The sequence below is a fragment of the Balaenoptera physalus genome (assembly GCF_965194825.1).
Source record: "Balaenoptera physalus genome assembly, chromosome: 10".
NCBI classification, from domain to species: domain Eukaryota; kingdom Metazoa; phylum Chordata; class Mammalia; order Artiodactyla; family Balaenopteridae; genus Balaenoptera; species Balaenoptera physalus.
The window spans coordinates 22,560,756-22,583,559 of NC_138889.1; the positions used below are offsets into that span (position 1 = coordinate 22,560,756).

The following is a 22,804-nucleotide window of genomic DNA, read 5'->3' on the forward strand; positions in this document are numbered from 1 at the left end:
TTAGAGGAATCACCTCCAGCTGATCAATGGTGTCCAGATAACCCCCCAAAAAGTTAAAATCTCTAAATTGCCCCTTCCTTATGAACTCGATGGGTTGAACAAAGAATTTTGGAGATAAAACTGTGTTTAACACATAAACACATTTAAGTCACCGCTTAACCTATTTCCTCCTCTTTTAAACCTAGCTCTTATTAATTAAATTCAATAAAAATTGAGATGCAACAGCTGTTAAATGAAAGGATTCCATTAAATCCTCTGTGGATGTTTGCTAAACTTTGGACAAAAGCTTTATCACCTACAAGTCATTAATTACTAAATAACACCTTAACTAGGGGACAACAGTAGAAATAACGTTCTACTGCAAAGCCAAAATCAAATATAGGTTTAACTCAAGAAATATGAAATGCTATGCTGGCTTTATTTAACTCAAGAAATATGCAACGCTAATAAATAAAACACTCAATTTCTTTGCTGTCTGTCCACACCCTGTGTACAAATCTTTTATAGGTTAGCTCCCATGATATTACATGCAAAGAGATAGTAAAGATTCTTTTTAGGTACTCGAATTTTGTTGCATAAAGTTCTACTTCAAATAGGTGTGCTCAGCTTAGACTTCAGAAATTTTCCTTGTTTCCTGGGTATAAATTATGGAAAAGCAAAATTCCAACTATGAAAATTTGAGTTATTTTTAACAACTTTGAAAAAAGAAGTGATTTACTTTATAAAACAATTCACTACAAAGTTTCTTTAAAATAGCAAGTTCATTAACTGATTGATGTAACTTTTCAGGAGTGTACATTATATAAAGATGGTCAAAATTCAAAGACTTTCTTGAATGGTTGTTGTAATAGGATTTGATCTTTAATTTTTTTAAAAAACTGCAAGACTTGAAAATGCAAAGAACTAATTTATCTATATAAACGTGAGAATTTAAACATTACAGAAAGCAAATAAAAATTCTAATCACACTTGCATAGACAAGGTTTAGAAGGACATACAAATGATTAATCATGGTTACCCCTGGGGATGGAGAGGGGACTTTGCTTTTGGTTTTATAATGTCCACACTATTTTATAAGAAATACATATTATAATTCTGTACTTCCTTAAAATTTTGGTTCAGTATTCCCTTTTTAAAAGCATTCTTTTATGAAAGGATTCTTTTGTAGCCTGTCACAGTGGTTCTCTACCAAGAGTGTATCAGAATCAACTATGAAGAGTTTTTGAAAAATATGTAGATGTCTGTGTCCCTCTGCAGAATACTGACTTTAAAAGCTTCGGAAACCACCAGACTAGATGACCTTTAAGGTTCTTTCCAATCCTGAGATTACACTACTTACAAATATTTTGTACACATTCAACACCCAATAGCTTTTTTTTTTTTTTGTACACACATTAACCACCCAATACTACATAGCATAAAAGCATTATTTCTAAAAGATAGGTGAAGGTCCTGTTCCCCTGCGCTATGCACTCACACTACTGACCTGGAGAAACTCACAGGAAATAAACTGAAGATTAAAACATATCCATCTTCAACTTAAATATACTTTTTTCCTTTTTTATTTTGCCAAAAAACCATCATATTTCCCTATTTCTGAGGCAGGAATTTGGGAAACTGACTCTAATGTAAGCACCAATTATTGCAGAGGTGATGGGGAGGAAGGAGTGGGGAAGGACATGGCTGTATATTATCATATTGGTTCTCTAACTCAAAACAACCCCAGTAAGTCAGGTAACTGTTAGCTTTTTCCCTAACTTGGCACTTAATCTCTATCAGTCATTCTCAATCCTAGATCCAATGTCCCTTTGTTATATAAAGGACAAATGCATATACATTTATTCCAATTCCTCCTTTTCTATCCTGAAACAAAATTCACAGATATTTAACAGAATTTCAAAAGTGTCGATAAAATACCTTGATAGTAATATAAAGGGAAATGAAAGTAATTAATAATAAATTATGTATTTCAATATGTATATGCTCATTCATGACTATATTAAAAGACAATGAAGTAGTCAGATGCTTACACCTACTTATAATGAATATATTTAGATTTAAGATAAGTAGGATGATAAGAAACTATTCCATGAAACAAGTATGAGAAAATGAAGTAAAGCCAAGTGATTTTTTGAAATGATTCCAAACAACACGAAGTGCAATTATCTCTTGGTATGCAAGGTAGCTACATTTCTGGAAACTTTAGTGTTCATTAAATCTACATAAAAGGATATAAAATACTTTGTATTTGTATATAAAACACAGTTATAGGCATAGATAATTATATAAAGTTATTTTCCCCCCCTTCACAAGTACATGCGACATTCAAAAACTATGCAGGAGCCACAAAACTGTTGTATAGGATGTCCTGTGCATTATGCGATGTCTAGTAACTCTGGCGACTGCCCCCTAAATCATTTTGCTTCACAAAATTCCAAAATGCCCCCTGGAGGTTAGTACCACCCTGTTGAGAACCAATGGTCTATATGAACTTTCAGTACCTACATGTATACTGTTGTAAATCCTCACCCTGGGTTAGCAGGTAAGTGGGCCACTATTTGACCCCTGATTTGGGGCTAAAGCTTCTCTGATATAAATAAGGGCTACTTTTAATTAAAAAGCTTAACACATGTTCATCCCAGGAACTTCCAATAAAAAATTTTACCTAAAACTGTTTACCTGTTTTTAAAAAAGTGAATAATAAAGCTATTTTTACATATATAGTAGAATTAAAGACAATTCTGCCTCCTCTGTCTACCTCCCCTAAAAAGTAATTTCTCCTGAGTTTTCTAGGTAATCAAGGTCAAACTGTGAAGATATAACCATTCTTTTCTTATCCACATGAATGCAAAGATATACTAATGTAAACAATCTAAAAGTCATTTATATATGGCACTGAAGTATATTACTGTATCATTCATTTGGCAGAAGAATATCTTCCTAATTAAATTTTGATTAGGCATCTATTAAAAGTAATTTACATTTTCTGATCAACCCAATGACTAAAGCGTGTGTCGTTTGTGGGCAGCTGGGGGAGCTGCCTGAGAACTTGCTGAGTACTAAGAGGGGAGGGACTTAGGTATTTTGAAAGTTTCACTCTTTGGGATTTGGCTATATAATTTATTTTGGACACTGAAAAAAAAATTCCATGCCTTCACATAGATTTTATGTTAAATTAGCACACCATTCATAGAAATATCAGATATACCCTCACTTTTAAAAAAGTGATAAGGACTTCACTTTACATGAAAGGATTCACATATTAGAGGAAAATCATCACAGGTTTCCTCTGAACATAAAATACCTCTGAGTTAAAATACCATTAAAAATTATTGAATAAATTAATGATTGAATAGCCATTCAATTTCTAAGTATTATGAAAGACTCTCTTAAAATGTCCACAGCCTGTTTTTCCACTTTAAATTTCACTAATTAATCACTAATTAATCTAACCAATAATGCCTAAAAGAAATCAACACTCAATTTTTTAATAATCTTAATCTGGCTATCTTTCTTCATATCTAAAATTGGTAAAAACTTGCCTTTTACCCATACACAGGCATCACCTTATGATAAAAAGTAAGCAAAAGTTTGTGCATAACCAAACATGTATAGTGGTTAAAATAACTTATCTTTAGTATACTGATTTCTAATTGTTTCCATAAATAAACTTTAACAATGTGTGGAACATGCACGTTTGTGTACCATGTGATGTAAGATTCACTTCTGAATCAGTTTTAAAGCAATTGATCACCAGCTCTTAAAAGGCTTTAAGTTTCACATAAAGAATAGGCCTTATTAAATAAACTCAGAGGTAATATTTTCTACTATTTAACAGAGAATTCTGGTCTTGATAAAAAGCAAACAAACCCCACAGGTAAAAGAAATGAAGCACATACCAAATGTGTAATACAAAGCTTTTCACTTACTTGGTACTAGGTCGCTTTTGCAGGGCTTTATCCAGGATAAGAGACGGAGCGCTCCTCCTCCTTTCTGCTAGTGTTTTCATTTTCTGTAGAGGAAAAAAGATCACAATGAAGACCACATAGCTTGTAAAGCAAGTAAATGCCAATTTTCAATCCAACTCAGCAAGTTTTGTATTGTCTATCCATCCTTACCTATCAAGGAGCTTGCAATCTTATTCTGGAAATAAAATTATAACATCTAAACTAAGATAGTAAGTGCCAAAAAGTGGTACAGGCAGTTAAGTATTTTTTATGGTCAGAGAACAAGGTGGTTAAATGGTGACTAGAGTATTTGGGAAAACAGCTCATAACCATTATCATCAACTGCAGCTTTACTGCTTATTATGTGCCAGGCCCTATGCCAAAGGCAGGACTGGATTATGTACTTTATACTCTAAAACGTCATCAGAGTAGGTTCTACTAGTTCTATTTCATTGGTAGGTTAGGCCCCAAACTGGGCTTCAGGGACAGACAGAATTTGAAGAGATCAAGTAAACGGAGAAGATAAGTAGTTAAAGCACAAGATGGAGACTAGATTTCTTACACATTTAATAGACATTTAAATTTAAATATTTACACATTGGGGAATCTGTTTTTCCAAAGAGATTTTTTTTTTTTTTTTTTTGCTGTAACTTAAAAAAAAAAAAAGAATTTTTTTTTCTTTTCTAAGTGGTATATAAATATAGGATTAATTGGATAATTCAGGTACTCTGTTCTACAGGACCTAAAATTTGTGGTGAGGTTTTATTCAACTTGAATTAACCCGACAATTACTCCCTAAATTTTCAATCTTACAGATTTAACACCTCTAGATAGAGTCAGAGGAACTGCCACTGGATATAAATGTGAAAATTTACAATACAGTCACAAATAGCCATGAGTGAAGTTCAGGCTGTGTCACCAAAGCATTCTTCCTGCTCTACCCTCTCACCCTTTCCTGGCCAGAAGTCTCACCCACTGCCTGAGGGCCTAAGCCAGCCATGCTTGGGACTGGATGCTGCTCTAAAAAAACCCCATATAAAACCAAGTGGCTCAGTATCAGTATCTCATTACATGATTCATAAAGGAACTGCTTCTTAATAAAACCTAGATCATCCTAAGGAAGAGAAGAAAAATCATCTAATGAGAAGGGGGTACTAGACTTCTTTGGCACAGTTCTTTTCCCCCAATTTCACCATGCCCCCATGGATCTCTCCCGTTATTGTTGTCAGCTGTGCCATGGCCTCAGTGTTGCTGTTCCCTCCATTAATCTTTTGGCTCACATGTGAAAACTAAATGCCCAAACCTCCTCAGTATACCTCAGACAGCAACAGAAACAATTATGTAAAAGATTAATAAAGAACAGGAAACAAATGGGTAAGAAATACAGAACACCATACTTCTCAATCAGGAGTTATTAACCATGAATCAGTTTCAGGGCAGGTTAAATTGTATAAAATTTTTTACATGATAGTATTTGGTGCCTTCCTTCTGAAGAGAAAGCCCACAGTTTTCATCAGATTCCCAGAAGAATCTGTAATCCCTCCAAACCCCAGTGATTTTGATAAACTACTTTATATATTATAGCTCGTAAGCCCTATCCTACTGTTTTCCATTAGTCACATCTCCTGGGAACCCAACTCTCAGGAATCTAACATCCTTAGGCCAGTGTGAATGTAGAGGTTGCAGGGTGAAGGGAAATCTAGGAGACAAGTATTTGTATTGCAAAGTCCAGCGGCCTGTTCCCATATGAAGAGTCTCAATTCTGGAAGATTAGGTTGATTTTACTTAGAAAGGTGGCAGTTTGTTCCTATGCAAATTTTCTGCAGGATTCTGTTTCACCTTCAGGTCTAGGTTTGATTCCTACTCCTTATCCTGAATCCCTTTACTCAGGATCTATTTACTATGCTTTGAACTTTGAAATGTGCCCAATCCTTTAAGCTTGACCTGGGCCCCTTACCCTCGATCCGTTTTGACCTTGAGGGTCTGCCTAGTCTACCTGAGCAGGGGCCACATTCCTGGACCTATCTCAGCAGTCTTACTTCTGCTCCTCCTAATCCTCTGACACTACTCTCAGCAGATCCAAGCGCCTAAACAAGATCTTCATTAACATATGATTTCTAATTCTGAGCTCCTTGGCTTTCAGGTTTACAAAGAATTTGGAAGGGGTTCAAAAGACAGCCATAAAAATGATTTAAAAATGTGAAAAAAAGAAAGAGCCTTAAGACAAGTTAAAATGATCTTAAATTCTTCATTTGGAAACAGTAAATCTCCAAAGTAATGCAGTTATAATACAGAGGATAGCAAGGGTCTTCCAAAGAAGATAAGGCGAAAAGAAATGCAGCTATACTATAGACTGAGAATCCAGGTTAATCCCTCAAGATATTTATAAAAGCTGTGAATGAAATTATGAACATAACTTCAAGGGGTTCAGAAATCCCCAACATGGATTCTTGAGGGATCCATGGACTCCAAATTTGAAACCTTCCCATACAAGGAAATCTTTCTGAGAGTGACGGCTGTTAAACATGAGAATGGATAATCAAAGAAGAGTGACAAATTTTCTTCTGTAAACGTTCTTTTAAAATAGGAGTTTTTCATGGAGACCTAATGTAGAGTACCATTTGTATATATCTGTATATAGTAATTAGATTGTGTTTTCTTAGTTATAAAATTGGCAGATGTGTGGAGAAGTCAAATGCTGAGTGTATCTACATCATCTAGTAGACTCATATTCAGAGAATGCAATCAAACTACAGGCAAAATATTATTTTTATTTGAGGTCCTATTGTTTGTACTGAGACTTACTCCACTACTAATGAGACATGCAGCCTAAGGTAATTCAGACACCCCTCTGGGCCTCCATTTCTGTATCTAGAAAATGAGAAAATTTGGACTACATAGTCTCTTAGGTTCCTTCTACTTCTGATATTCTCATGTTAAGTGTCTACCAAAGATTCACCCTGGATATGCTAGAAAATAAACATTATATACAAAATCAATTTAGAATTCATAGGATTCATTTCTCTTGTAAGTAATAAAAAGTCTTAAGAGTTGTCAATATAATGGGAGCCTAGGTGTTAATTCATTCAAAATACATATCCCTTTCTTTTGCTCAAAAGTATAGCAAAACAAAGAACCAATGGTGACTTCAAAAAAATTCACATATCTATCAAAGAATCTGTTCTCAGGCAATAAAGACTTGGATTTCCTTTTTGTTTATAACAACTGTGTGAAATACAATACATGGAAATAGAAGGAGACTATCGATTCCTTTCTGAATGTACAATACTACAAACTTGTCAGGACAGACTGAGGCTATACTTATATTGTACCAGCACCAACAAATTTCCCAGTTGTTCAGTGACAGTGAAAACTATGATCGTTTGCCTCACAGGAAACAGAAGATAGGTTTAAAACAGTGTAGGTTTCTTTGTTAGCTTAAAAATCGTAATCCACAGTGTGGTTTTTCAGAATGCCCAAGTCCTTGATGTCTATATTGAGATTACCTCATAAACAATGGATGCCATTCTGAAACTGAGTAATTTTTAAAAGGTAATCTTCTAAATTGACAAACTAAACATTAGGGAAAAAATCAACTACATGAATCTTTTAGAAATGATTTTCTTGATTTTGTACCATTTGCCAAGGTTTAAGCACTAGAGAGAAATTAGATCTTTCATTTTCTAAGCTGTCTTCTCTGCAGCTATATTCAGTATCAGAGGCAAAAAAACTATTCTGCCAAAGAGTAAATGAATGGAGATCACAAGTGAAGATGAGACCCAAATGCCTATACTTCATTTTTCTTTCATGTTTCAATAATAACACAAAACTGTAGCAACTTTACCAGCTAACCTGCAGGTGCTTTCCACTTCAATTCTTTTTTTTAATCAGTTAGATGAACTAAATGTTGAATTCTCTGTGTTCCTAACTTGCTTCACAGCTATGCCTCAGTTATAGCATTTCAGATTATATTATAATTATCTTTCTGCCCCTTTCTAGAGAGCAAGGACTACATCTTATTTCCAAACTTTCTCCCGTCCTTCAACAACTACTGAAATTCTACTCTGTAGCAGACCTATCTTTGCATTCCTAGAGCCTGATACAATACCTGGTACAAACTATATACTCAATAGATGAAGGTTTTAAGTGAATTTAGAAATCCACTCATTGTCCACATCTACACTACTGCGCCCAAACCCACACACAGAAACATAAACAAACTTACTTAAAGGGGTTCTACTGGAATGCTGTCACTAAGGAAATATAAGCATTTGCTATGGAACTGGATGGTAGAATCATCCTTGTACATTGCAAACTACATCTTTTGACATAGTGTTGACATTTACATTACCATTGAGTTTCATGGTAAACATCTGTCTGATGATTCTTTTAACTTGTTGGCAAGTTAATTTCTTGCCAACAAATGGTGCTGGAACAAGTGGATATCCACACGCAGAAGAATGAAGGTGGACTCCTATCTCACACCATATACAAAAATTAACTCAAAATGGATGAACGATCTAAAAGAGCTGAAACTATAAAAATTTTAGAAGAAAACATAGGCATAAATATCTGTGACCGTGGATTAGGCAATGGTTTCTTAGATATGACCAAAGCACAAACAACAACAAAAAAAACACAGATAAATTGGACATCATCAAGGTTAAAAATTCGGTGCTTCAATGGACACTATTAAGGAAGTGAAAAGAAAACCCACAGAATGGGAGAACATTTTTGCAAATCATATATCTGATAAGGGATTTGTATCCAGAATATTTAAATTTAAGGAACTGTTACAATTCAATAAAGACAAGTAAGCTAATTTAAAAATGGGCAAAGGATCTGAATAGACAGTTCTCCTAAGGAGATATATAAATGGCCAATAAGCACATGAAAAGGTGCTCAACATCATTAGCCATCAGGGAAATGCAAATCAAAACTCTGAAATACCACTTTATACTCATCAGGATGGGTACAATAAAAAAGACAAATAAATAACAAGTGTGAGGATGTGGATAAATTGAACTGTTATTCACTGCTAGTGGGAATGTAAAATGGCGCTGTCACTTTGCAAAACAGTTTGTAAGTTCTGCAAATGGCTAAACATAGAGTTACCATATGATCCTGCAATTCCTCTCGGGTATATAACCAAGAGAAAGGAAAATATATGTCCACACAAAAACATGTACGTGAATGTTCACAGCAACATTATTCATAATAGTCAAAAAGTGGAAACAACCCTAATGTCCATCAACTGATGAATGCATAAACAAAATGTGGTACATCCATAAAATAGAATATTACTTGCCAATAAAATAAAAGAAGCAATGAAATGTGCAACAACATGGATGAATCTTGAAAACATCATGCTAATTAAAAGAAGTCAGTCCCAAAGGACCACATACTATATGATTCCATTTAAATGAAATATCCAGAATAAACAAATCTATAGGAACTTAAAATAGATTAGTGCTTGCCTGCGGTTTGGGGGATGAGGGAATTGGGATGTAATGGCTAAGGGGTGCAGTGTTTTTTTTTGTGGTAATGAAAATGTTCTAAAATTGTGGAAATGAATGCACAATTCTAGGAATATACTAAAAACCACTGAATCCACTTTTAAGTGGGTAAATGGTATATAAATTATATCTCAACAAAGCTGTTAAAATGAAAAAAACAAAAACAACAGCAACAAAAACTAACTACCAAATAACTAAACCACTGGGTTCCAGCCCAGCAAACTGGTTCATAGCCAGAAGCTATAATTTTCCTTACTCATATAACAATCACCTGAAGTAATTTACATTAAAATGGAAATTACTTATTTGTTTTTTGTCCAACATGTTTTTGTACAAAATATCTGAGTGGCTCTCCATTTGAATTCCTCAGAGATCTGAGGAATATGCCCACCTGCCTATTGTGGTTTGCCACTATTCCTTCCCTATTCCTCCAGTGCCCTACTCAGTATTTCCACATAGTAAATTCTCAATAGCTGTGTATTAAATCAATGAATTAACGTTACCAATACCTGAGAGTTTAAGGTGGTAATGCAAGTGTGCCTATGTAGGAAAATAAAATTTTAAGCAGGTTATCGAAAAAAAAGTTTTGTTCTTTTATTTTCAACAACGCATAAAACACTATTTATATTAAAAACCTATATGTAGGGCTTCTCTGGTGGTGCAGTGGTTAAGAATCCACCTTCCAGGGTTTCCCTGGTGGCGCAATGGTTGAGAACCTGCCTGCCAATGCAGGGGACACGGGTTCGAGCCCTGGTCTGGGAAGATCCCACATGCCGTGGAGCAATTAGTCCCGTGAGCCACAACTACTGAGCCTGCGCGTCTGGAGCCTGTGCTCCGCAACAAGAGAGGCCGCGATAGTGAGAGGCCCGCACACCGCAATGAAGAGTGGCCCCCACTTGCCGCAACTAGAGAAAGCCCTCGCACAGAAACGAAGACCCAACACAGCCAAAAATAAAAAAAATAAAATAAAATAAAAGAATCCACTTGCCAATGCAGGGGACACAGGTTCCAGCCCTGGTCCGGGAAGATCCCACATGCCATGGAGCAACTAAGCCCGTGCGCTACAACTACTGAGCCTGTGCTCTAGAGCCCGCATGCCACAACTACTGAAGCCCATGCGCCTAGAGCCCGTGCTCTGCAACAAGAGAAGCCACCGCAATGAGAAGCCTACGCACCACAACAAAGAGTAGCCCCCGCTCGCCACAACTAGAGAAAGCCTGCGTGCAGCAATGAAGACCCAATGCAGCCAAAAATAAATAAATTTTAAAAAATTAAAAAAAAAAAACCTATATGTAGTCTCTCACTGGAATTTTAACTTCATGTCAACCAGGAGATACAGAACTATTTTTGGAACCTCTAAATCACTCTGAATCTGGTCATTCTCAGTTCTCATAGAGATTTAAAGGAAAAAAAGCCTATCAAAAGAAAGGACCAGGATGAAAGAGTTAAGTCAGATGAACTACAATTTTTCATACTTTGCTTTGTTCCAGTCACTTTATGAAGAAAAAAATTCAAGCATTTCAATTGAATTTAAGTCAAATGTACTAAAGTCACTTTCAAACATTTAAAATTAGCATAACATTAAAATAAGGACTTTGAGGAAAGCTTTTAAGAACTCTAAACTTTCAAAGATAGAAAAAAAATGTTTAATCACATTTACAAATTACCTTACTCAAATTTGACTCTTAATCCTTTGTGGCTAATCTGTACAATTTAGTGAGCAATGAACTACTTCTTTCTTGTCTTCCCTACATGTCTGCAGCATTTATTTGCAGAGACATATCTCAAAGACATTGGCCCTGCAAGGGAACAAGGAAATTATTTTTACCCCTGCCCCTTGCTTCTATGTCCTATTATCACAAGGTTTTGACCACTGGATGAGCTGAAGCTTCCCACTATTGTCACTTTTGTCTGTGATGAGTCTGATCTTCTATTTACTCATAATCATCCCAGCCAGAATGTTTGAGCATTTAATTAAAACAAATGTCATCACAGCACAGACTATTATAAAGGGATATAATTTCTTTCTGAATTTAAGAAAGAAATGTTTCTACTTTGGGCTATCTTTCCTCTTTCTGTGAGATAAGAACTTTGAAATAAAATAACAAACCTGAGAATCTATGTAATGTAGAAGAATCAGCACTGGGCTAGGAGACATTGGACCTAAATTCTGGATCTTGGTTCTATCACTTCTCAGAGTCTTCTCTGTAAAATGACATGACTGTTTGACCTACCACAAAGAATCAAATATGATTATATATGTGAAAGTCCTTTGACAGGGAAAGCACCATGATAGTATAACATACAGAGTAATGCTTTAGAGTGCATAAGTACTGTATGTAATAAATATGAGGATAGTAGAACTCCCCTTCTACATTATTATTTGTTCCTCTGTCTCTACCCTACCCATGCAGACTTCTGGAGTACCACTACGGGCCTTCAGGTTGGCTGGACTTTCTTCTTTGGCAAAGCTACCAGTTTCAACCTCCTGTCATGATTCCCTTTAGTAGCACCCTGGAGTAGGCAAGGTTGATCACCAATGGTCTCTCCCTAATATTCCCTTACAGGGCAGGGCTTCACTAAATTTTTCACTCCACAGTCCATACGAAGTGCTATTATTTCTACATCCATGGCACACTGTGACAAAGGGGTTCTCTGGTTCCCTAGTGCCCATCCACCTGCATGAAGGCTAAGAGGCTTGAATGTATCAGACATTGTTGGAAAACTCTGCAACCTCTCACTTTCCTCCTGCAGAGGGGAAGAGTACAGTGATCAAATCCAAAAACCATAATAGTAAAAACCAGAGTGTATCAAATAAGAATAAAAAACAGGCCAAGATCTGACCAGATTCAGATATACTGTAACCTCATAATGCCTACTGTGGAAGCTGAGGTTCCAGACGGTGAATGTAGCGGTAGAAGAGGAAATAAAGACACTCTCCTAGGTATAAATTAGGACGAAGGTAAACAGGGAAAGCAAAAGGCCACAGAGCAGTTGGGTTTTCCAGATCTTTGAAATATGAGCTGATGTGGGCACACATACATTCCATTTTCAGAGTCCACACACAAGTGACCAGACATCCAGAAACAGGCCTTACCTTTCAGTTGTGCCATGTGACAGCTGTCTGTCAAAATTAGGTCAAGGCTGTTCAGCACAGCAGTGACATACTGATAGAGCTATTTCTGCTGTCAGTTGGATGTTTCTAATCTAAACTTGTCCTGCATAAAGAAAATCAGACTGAAACAAAATTATAAAATAAACTGGCTATGTTGCCTACAAGCCCCATTATTGGTGGCTGACAAAAGGCAGTTTCCTCTGATCCCTTTCCAGCCTCCCACATTGTGGCTAAGTCTTCCATAAGTAAACAAAAGCTAAACATCACCCCATCCTAGGCTGCTTCAAAAAACTGCTGCTGTGGCCACTATTGAATTGAGCATTCACCTTGAAGGCTTTCTGCACACATTAGGACCTTAGAGTCCCTGTGATCTAGAACACTTGCTATACCAATAGAACAGGAAAGCAAACTTTCACCTCAATGAAAGTTTATTTTAAAGGTAGTCCGGGGACTTCCCTGGTGGCCAGTGGTAAAGAATCCACCTTACAGTGCAGGGGCCATGGGTTCCATCCCTGGTCAGGGAACAAAGATCCCACATGCCATGGGGCAACTAAGCCCATAGGCCTCAACTAGAGCCCACATGCTGCAAACTACAGAGCCCACGTGCTCTGGAGTCCGCATGCCACAACTAGAGAGAAGACCGCACCCTGCAACAAAAGATCCTGCACGTCTCAACGAAGAGCCCATGTGCCGCAACTAAGACCCGATGCAGCCGAAAGTAAATTAAATAAATAAATAAATAATAAATAAATCTTAAAAAATAATAATAAAGGTAGTCAGCAAGCTCAGGCTACTTACTATACCAAAATAACACAGATTGGATGATTTAAATGACACAAACTTATTTCTCATGGTTCTGGAGGCTAGGAAGTCCAAGGTCAAGGTGTCAGCAGATTTAGTTCTTGGTGACAGCCCTCTTCCTGCTTTGCAGACAGCTGCCTTTTTGTTGTACCCTCACATGCGGTACACAGAGATCAAGCTTTCTGGTCTCTTGTAAGGGCAGTAATCCCATCATGGGGATTCTGCCTTCATGACCTCTTCTAAGCTAATTATTTCCCCTATCTCCAAATACAGTTGACCCTTGAAGGACACAGATCTGAACTGTGCAGGTCCACTTACATATGAATTTTTTTTCAATAAATACTTACTATAGTACTAAACCATATGAGGTTGGTCGAACATGTGGATGCAGAACCGTGGATAGAGAGTGCCCACTGTAAAGTTCTAAGTGGATTTTTGACTGCGTGGAGGGTCAGCACCCCTAACCCCCACATTGTTCAAGGGTCAACTGTATTATCATACTGGGGGTTACAGCCTCAAAATCTGAGTTTCGGGATGACACAAACATTCAGCCTGTAACAGAGGTTTTTGCCAAATACTCTGGAGACTGAGGGGTATGAGTCATGAAACTCCATCAAATCACAATAATAAAATGTACATATATGTCCTCAAAGCACTGTATATATGAGTGTATGTACATATGTTTGTAAACACACATATATCTAACCTTGATATTATATACCTATTTATTTTTGTGACACTATAGTTTATAACATGTTTTAGCAGCAATTTAAATTGAAGTCCAGTGTATTTTCAGCTACTAATATCTTCTAAGAAGGCAAGTTTTATAATCACAGATGTTTGTTAAGTTGTATGTGGTCCTATAAGGCACAAGACATCTTTACTTTGAAAAGAAGAACCACCAAGTCCTGGATGGCAGGATAAGAACAGTGAAAGAATTCAGACACCCAAATTATTGAAGTTCAAGTTTTCACTTTCTGAAGATACTATCAGCTGTCTCACTTCTCCCAGTCTACTGAATACGTTCCACCTCTTATCCCATAGACCTTTCACCAAACCCTAAATCAGAAGAATGGTGAAGGGAAAGAGTTATAAATTGCTTCACAACAAACTTCATTTCAGAACCAAAAAGCAACTGCACCATCTAGGTATCTGTGACTTGTGAATTTTCAGTCTATAAGTTACAACTCTCTATTTAACTTGGAGGACTCAATATTCAAAATTAATAATTACTTTTTACACAAATGTATAAAAAATGTGTAAAAATAAAACATCTTTAACTTTCATTTTATAAAAAACAACATATTCTGTTCTAATATATGAATGTCAGAGTCACAAAAATTAATTTTTCTTTTGCTACGTTAAAATGCACTGCTGCGTTCACATTTTAAGTGAAGATAACTATGGAAGCAAGTTTTTTCCTACACTCAAGATTCATGATATTAAAATGTTTACTGAATCGAGAGTTTCAGCTGGGTTTCCCACACACAATTTTCCACGGTGGAAACAACTGAGGCATAGGATTCTGTGCACCCACACATAACTTTGAAATATAGTTCTATGAGTTTGGAGGATATGCCAAGTTTTCCAACAGCAAGCAGGACTGAGACATCAACGTAGAAAGCAGGCCTGGCTAAAGAGCTCCTGAAATATGAGTGCCTTATATAAAACATCTGAAAATGACAGAGGACAGATACCAAGACATAAAGATCACAAATTTCCAAAGAAATTATAGCAATGATTGTGTCACTGATTGTCACTATTAGTCAATATTTACTATGATGGTTAATTTTATGTGTCAACTTGACTGTCCATGGCATGCTCAGATTACACATTATTTCTGGGTGTGTCTGTGAGGGCATTTCCAGATGAGATCAGCATTTGAACTGGTGGACTCAGTAAAGTAGGTTGTCCTCCCCAATGCGGGTGGGCATCATTCAATCCCTTGAGGACCTTTACAGAACAAAAAGTGGAGGAAGGAGGAATTTGCCCCTTTTTCCTCCCTCACTGTCCAGCTGGAACATCTCATTTCTTCTTGTCCTCAGGAAAAGATGGTGGTGAATTACACCACTGACTTTTCTGCAGATGGCAACCATGGGACTCCTACTGGTCTGTTTTTCTGGAGAACCCTGACTAATACATTTACCTAACATTTACCTAATGGCAGCAGTGAACATAATATTCTGTGGTACACGGAGAAGGTAGAGACTCTGCTCCCTGAAGAACGAAATTATCTCTCAGGAGAAAAACTTCTCAAATATGACTTGTTCAACTGCTTATATAAAATTCAAATCTACTCTCCCCTACATCTTATGTTATAAACAATAAAAAATGCATCTATAATCTAGTTGGAAAGAGAAATAGAGTTGGAAGATCTGGGTTCAAATTCCAGCTCTGCTGCTTACTACATGCAGCCTTGGCAGGGCTCAGTTCCTTCCTCTGTGAGAGTGCATTAATAATGCCTACCCCATGTATTATAATCAATGTGTATTATGTATAGTTAGGCATTTACTTAAAGAAGTTTTTGAAAAATTTCCTTTACTTTTCCGTATATTATAAACAGTAAACTCTTATCTTTTTCCTCAAGTTTCTACCTTACAATATTTGATATTTATGACAGTCAAGCGTGACTGCTTTGATGATTAGTGTTATGGGCCAAATACTTGTGCCCCCCACAAATTCATATGTTGAAGCCCTAACCCCCAATGTAATGGTATTAAGAGGTGGGGTCTATGGGAGGTGATTAGGCTTAGATGAGGTCATGAGAATGGGGCCCCTATGACAACGTTAGTGCCTTTATGAGAAGAAACCAAAGATATCTAACTCCACCTCCATCTCTCTCACTACCTCTCCCTCCTCTTCTTCCCCCTCACCTCCCTCCCTCTTTCTTCTCACTCTGTCTCCCATTTGAGGACACAGCAAGAACTGGAAGCCAAGAAGAGGGCTCTCACCAGGAACTGAATTGGCTGGCACACGGATCACGGGAATTCATAGCCTCTACAACTGCAGGAAATAAATGTCCTTTGTTTAAGCCACCAGTTTATGGTATTTTGTTACGGCAACCTGAATTGAATAAGACAAATAGCATTCACTCATTTGCATGTAAATGTTCTTGTATTAAATCCAATGAAATAAAACTTTTTTTTTTGCTTTACAGGTATCACCTGGTAAAAATTACTAATGGCTTCTGCACTTTTTTCGAAAGTGTTTTTATATTCTTTCTTCTTTTGACCCATAAAAAACAACCTTGTGAGATATACAGAATATGGATTATTACCCCCATTTTACAAACAAAGAAACAAAGTACAGCCAGAAGTTCAGAGGTCACACCGGTGATAACAGGCTCTTTCTGATCTAATTCAGTTTTTGATAATTCCAGACTGCTCTCAGCCAAAACAATCTCATGTACCTGATTTTATGCCACTCACCTTGTGAATAACATCAGAAAAGTATTCAGTAGGATACTGGCTTAACCATGAGCATAATATTTTTCTCAGTATTAAAGAATAAAACCAAGTCTTACACACAAAGATGCTTCATTCAAACCCCAGTTGCAAGACACACACATGGCTTAAAGTTGGCTCTCAGGGGTGTTGTACCATAAACTGCTATAAACAGATTTGGACCCAGAGAATGTAGAAAGAAAAGCCAGAATGAAGTGTATAATAGTAGCTGTTACATTTTTAAATGTTGGAGCTATTTTAAAATCCTTTTGCTTTGACTGATTTTCTGTGCCTGTAAGTCTCTCCTCCCTCCCCAACACCTATCTTATTTAAAGACTTTTCAATTAGTATGTGAAACCAAAGGGTTGGGGGCTTGAAAATGACACAAATCATCCCTTAATGAAATTATTCTAATATGTGCTGCCATTTCATTTCACAAAAACTGTTCTGCCCAAACGCGGATATGCTCAAGGATATGTTATCCAGAAGAATTATCCAGAATTCTATCCATAATGCATTATCCAAAGCAACAAATTGGACACTGTAAATAAAGAGCAGTTCTTTCACTGCAGAAAGTTCTAGTCAACAGCCATGCTCTAGAGGTCAGCAAACAACACCAGGGATTCACCTCCTGTTTCTCTAAATAAAGTTTTATTGGAACATAGCTGTGCCCATTCATTTACATATTGTCTGTGGCTGCTTTAGTACTACAATTGCATAGTGGGTAGCTGCAACAGACACACCTTACGGTCTACAAACCTAAATTATTCACTAGCTGGCTCTCAAAGAAAAGGTTTGCTGATCTTGCTCCAAATCATAAACTCTGAACACAGGGGCCATATCTGTCCCTGTTCACTGCCGTATGTAACCCAGTTTATATTTAATGAGTACCTAATATGTAGCACTGTCCTCAGCACTGAGGCAGCTGCCTTGAACAATACAGATAATGTCCCTATTCTCATGGTTTTCACAATCTGGTGAGAAGGTCAGGTAACACAACAAGGAAGTAAATAATAATACATAAGGCAAGGCTGAATGCTAAAATGAGAATAAAACAGAAGGTACAGAACATAACTGAGAGGCAACTTCCACTTAGGTAGTCAGGACGGGCCTCTGGGAGAACCTAAGATCAGAACAATTAGAAAGAATCAACGCTGCAAAGATGTGTGGAAAAAAAAAAAAAAAAGACAAAAAGGGAATAGCAACACCAAAGCCTCAGAACAGAATGAATGTGATGACTCAATGTGTGAAAAGGAAGGCCCATGCGGCTGGAGAATACACAAACAAAGCAGAAAAGGCAGATGAGGAGAATGAAGTAGGGAGGGCTAAGGACAGGAGTCTGAATTTTATTCTAAATATGATGGAAAGCCACCACAAGATTTTAAGCAGTGAGGAATATGATCAATTTAAATTTTTAAAGATCATTCTGGTGCTTCTAAATGGAGACTGGGTCAGGGAAAAGCAAAAAAGGTGTTAGACAAGTTAGGGAATTTCTGCAAATGTTCAAGTGAGAGATGGTGGTGGTTTGGCTTCGACTACAATGGCAGCAGTGGAGATGAAAGTGGAGAAATTCAAGGTATGTTTTGAAGTGATAGTCGACTGGCCTTTCTGATGGTTGTTGTAGACTGAGGAAATAAATACCAGTAGTCGAAAACAAATTCTAGATTTTTAGCTTGAACAATTGGGACATAGTAGTGTGAATGACAGACACGGTGGGGAAGTACAAACAATAAGAGCTATCACTTATTGAGTGCTATTATATATTAATATTCACTCAATTTCACATTGAATTTTCCTAACTATCTTGAGGACTTAGGTACTATTGTTATTTTTCATTTCACAAATAGGAAACTGTAAAAATTCTGGGGTGGGATAGGGAGGGTGGGAGGGAGACGCAAGAGGGAGGAGATATGGGGATATATGTATATGTATAGCTGATTCACTTTGTTATAAAGCAGAAACTAACACACCATTGTAAAGCAATTATATCCAATAAAGATGTTAAAAAAAAAATTCTGACCGTTCAGTAAGAAACACATTTTACATCGCTACCCAAAATGCACATATATATAAATGAAACAGAGAAAAAAGTTACACAAAGCAGTCTTTACCCTTACCACTGTGCCAACATTTTCTGTTCTATTTCATTTTTTAAAATGTTGATTGTAACTGGCAGTTTAAACAACACTGATCCAAGTCTTAGTAATTAACAGTACAACCATATAGTAGACTTTTTAAGAAATAAGTCTCATGACTCACTAGGACTACCAAGCACTAAAAAGGCAAGATGAAACATAAAAGATCCATCTGTTGAGTACTGGGGATACAAAAAGATTGTGGTCCATGAGAGTGTAATGGCAATGATTCTGTGAGCTACAATTTGGAAATACTCTTTTATTATTATTATTTTCTATGCTTACTAACATTTAAAACAGGCAGAGATCCACTTTTCTGTAAAAAATATTAAAAGCAAAATAAAACATTTCTTCAACCTCACTCTCGCCCTAAAGGGAGTAAAAAGCTGTAGAAAGACGAGACAGGCAAAATTTTAAAAGGAAAAGACTAGATTGGTAATGTGACAAATCATTACATTTTATAACGAAGGACAGCATCTTAAGGACAATGGCTTAAGATGCACAGCAACCCTTCATTTATTGGACAAGTACTTCTTGATTGAGCAAGCTACTCTCATGCTTTCTCGCTTAATTACTGTTAGTAAAAAAGGATGAGATCTGTTCTGGAATACAAATACTTTATTTCCCCCAATTCCTTAAGTTTACAGGAATAAAAACTGCTTTAAAACCTATGTTAATTACTGAACATTCATACAGCACTAACCTAGTAAATTCTCTCCCTCCCTCCCTCTCCCTCTCTCTCTCTCCCTGCATCTCTGAAGGGGAAAAGCGACAAGGACAAGCCGCAGCCTCCATACATCAAAGGCTGAGCCAGCACTACAGCTGATACAACATCAAGTTCACTGACACTCCTAGATGGCTCCGCGACACGGTCAAGGTCTCTGGGAGCTCACACACAGTTTGTACTCTGCACCGATCTCACCACTCTTCCACTGACCTCTAGCCAACCCAGGATCCTGTTGGGAAGAGTCATGAAAGGCAGTAAGATCCGGACAATCAGGGGAGCCTGCGTAGCCCCTTAAGGTTCCAATGATACAAATGCAATGCCTCAAGACATTTCTTAAGGATGAGTTAGGTTATCCCTCTAATCCCAATTTTTTTCCACAGAAGCTGGAAGGGCACCACCAGGACAGAGAAAAAACAGCCAAATATCAGGTTTTGGGGGAGGGGAGGAGCGAAAGGAGACACGGCTAGAAACACCCAAATCAATTCCTCCGAGAGCCGAGCAGCAGAGGCCGGCAGCTCGCGGCCACGTGCACTTGCTGAGAGAACCGTTCCAAAGAAACCTGACCCCATCGGAATCGGCACGCCGCTCGGCGGCCGTGTTTATCCGAAAGGAACGCTACAAGTTGTTGCCCGCATCCCTCCTCCCAGCTTTGTCAGGGGCCACGCGCGCCGCCCGCACGCACGCCCACACCGACACCCGACCCCTCTCCAGCCCCGCCGAGCCCCGAGGGCCAGGGGACAAGCGTAGGGCGAAGGCCCCTCCGCCGCAGCCCACCCGCCCCACCCAGCCCAATTCCAAGCCGAACCGGCCCTCCGCGTCCCCGGGCGTCGACCGGGAGTCGTTCTGTGGGGCGCAAGCACCTCTTCCCGGCCACCCCCAGCAAAATATCGCGGAGAGACCGCGTGCAGGTGAGGGGCTGAGCCCCGCAGGCGCCGCAGCCCGGCCGCCTACCTTCCTCAGCGCGGTAGCCGCACCCGGGCGGACGCAGCTGCCCTGACGACCTCGGAGCTGACCCCGTCAAGGGACGGTGAGCTCCCGGGGGACCTCAGGGAACCCCGGGGCCGGGCACCCGGAGGGGCCGGAAAGGGCGATGCCCCAAACCCGGGCCGCGCGCCCCGCCTGAGGGAGGAGGGGGGCGCGGGTCCCGCGGCGGATGGAGACGGGGAGGGAGGCTGCCGGGTCCGCTCCGAGAGCGACTGAGACTCCAGACGCGAAAAACCCGGGGGTGACGGGGTGACTTGGGAGACGGGAAGGCGGGAATGGCCTCGGACGAATGACGCGGGCCTCGAGTGTTAAATCCCTGCGGCGTCCGGCCCGCGCGGCGGCGGCGGGCGCCAGGCCCCGCTCGGCGTCCTCACCTTCTTGGTTCCGGGGGCGCCCGCGATCCGAGACACTCCTGTCAGGGAAGAGGAGCGCCCCGGCTGCCCCCCTAGAGTCTCCTGCTGGGGGGACATCGCTTCCATGAAGAGGACTTTCAAGCAAATCCCAGCCCAGGAGGAGGCTACGCAGGCATGTCCGTGGGACGGCGGCCGGACGGGCGAGGACGCGCGGCGCCAACGCGGGCGCCGAGCTCAGGCGGCGAGCCGGGCTCCGGGTGCGAGCCGCGCGCCTCCCGTCGGGGCCATGTACCGCCGCCCCCGCTCGGCACCGCAGCTGCAGGCGATTGCGGCGGCGACCGCCCGTCAGCGCCGCGGCCGCCCCGCCTCGGGCCCGCCCCTCGGCGCCAGGCGCCCCGCGCTGGGCCCTCCCCCGGCCGCCCTCCTCCGGCTGCGGCCCTCCCCGCGCCGGTCCAGCCTGAGGCGCGCCCTTCTAGATATATATTAGGGCACGGGCGCCCGACCGACCTTCTCGGTCTGCGCCTCCGAGTGGGGCCAGCCCGAAGGAGCTCACCGGGCGGTGTCACGAACGCAGGCCTCTAGCGTGGACGCGCGCCTCTCCCGCTGCCCAGCCCACTCGCACCCGACCCCATCCTTTACCGCGCCGCGCCCGTGGGGAAGGCGCCGCGTTAGCGCGTGGAGCGGCGCAGCTGTGGCGACCTCAGCCTGAACAGAAGAGTGGCAGCGATTCCTGCCTAGCTCTCGGCCGACCGCCGAGGGGTCCCCCGCCCCCGCCCCTTCCCTGCCCGGGAGGCCGGGGACGGAGTCGCACGTTGCAGAGGGCCGCGGCCGCGCACATGCGAAGCCCGCGGCGCCGCCTGACCTGTCGTGCGGTCCCGCACGTTAGCCTGCCCGCGGTGGCTCTGCAGCCGCCCGGCAGCAGCCGCCGCGCAATTTGCACTGGCGGTTTCTCTGCGAGCTGCAGAGACCCGGGCATTGCAGACGTGCAAGCGCAATTAAGGAAAATGCGGCAGAGAGAGGACTCTGAAATTTGGCTTAGCTATTGAGAAAGCTACAATATGTGGAAGTGTTTATCAGATATCTGCGCCGAGAGCATAACTTCCTGTCAGCCCAAATAGTGGCAAATTTTTTAAAGGCTAAAGAATAATCAGAGGGAGGGGATTTGGAGCCGACCTGGGCTGAGTTGAGTATTGCCTCACTTTGCAGGACTGGCTGAGTGGGGCGGATGATTCGGTAGGTGGCATTCTTCCCTTGGAGTCAGGACTCCATAGGGCGGAGTAGTGATGAAGGACACCGCTCTATGATACTAGCTTGTGGAAGAGGTTTGTTTGTTTTTCTGGTAAGAAATAACAGATTGAGGCTCCTGCTGGGTTGGGCTGTTATCAGGTCAGGTTGTAGAAGAATAGGGTTCTGGCCAGCTCTGTTCCAAGCAGAAGTTGCTGTCCAAAACACACCCACACACTACCACCACCACCAAACCCCGGAATTGTATTGTGGAAGTAGTGGGGAGAAAATATTGCAGCCCAATTTAAGCCTCGTCCATATCACATTGTTTAAAGTAGGCTTACACAGGCTTTGTAAATCATGCATGCATTATATATATATAATTTTATAAATCATATACACACACACACACACACACACACACACGTTTTCAGGGTGACTCTCTGCTGCTTAGATCCATGTCCAGAGACAGGACTTTGCACTCACCCTAGAGTTTTTCATGAATTTTACACTGCAGAGGGCTTTACAGCTCTTTTCATTCCTTGTTGAAATCATGCTA

The 22,804-nt window shown here is 40.2% G+C and overlaps 1 protein-coding gene across 2 annotated transcripts in view; it reads right to left on the reverse strand.

Annotated features, from left to right (window-relative positions):
- ARHGAP20 (Rho GTPase activating protein 20) overlaps positions 1–21,352 on the reverse strand; it is a 149,558-nt gene extending 128,206 nt beyond the window's left edge. For both annotated transcript variants that reach the window (XM_082476851.1, XM_082476850.1), the window contains exons 1-2: positions 21,043–21,352; positions 3,930–4,012 (exon numbers count right to left, since the gene is read on the reverse strand). In XM_082476851.1, coding sequence (XP_082332977.1) covers positions 3,930–4,012; positions 21,043–21,147 — 188 coding nt within the window. In that variant the 5' untranslated portion in view covers positions 21,148–21,352. The remainder of the gene's footprint in view (positions 1–3,929; positions 4,013–21,042) is intronic.
- Positions 21,353–22,804: the final 1,452 nt, after the last annotated feature.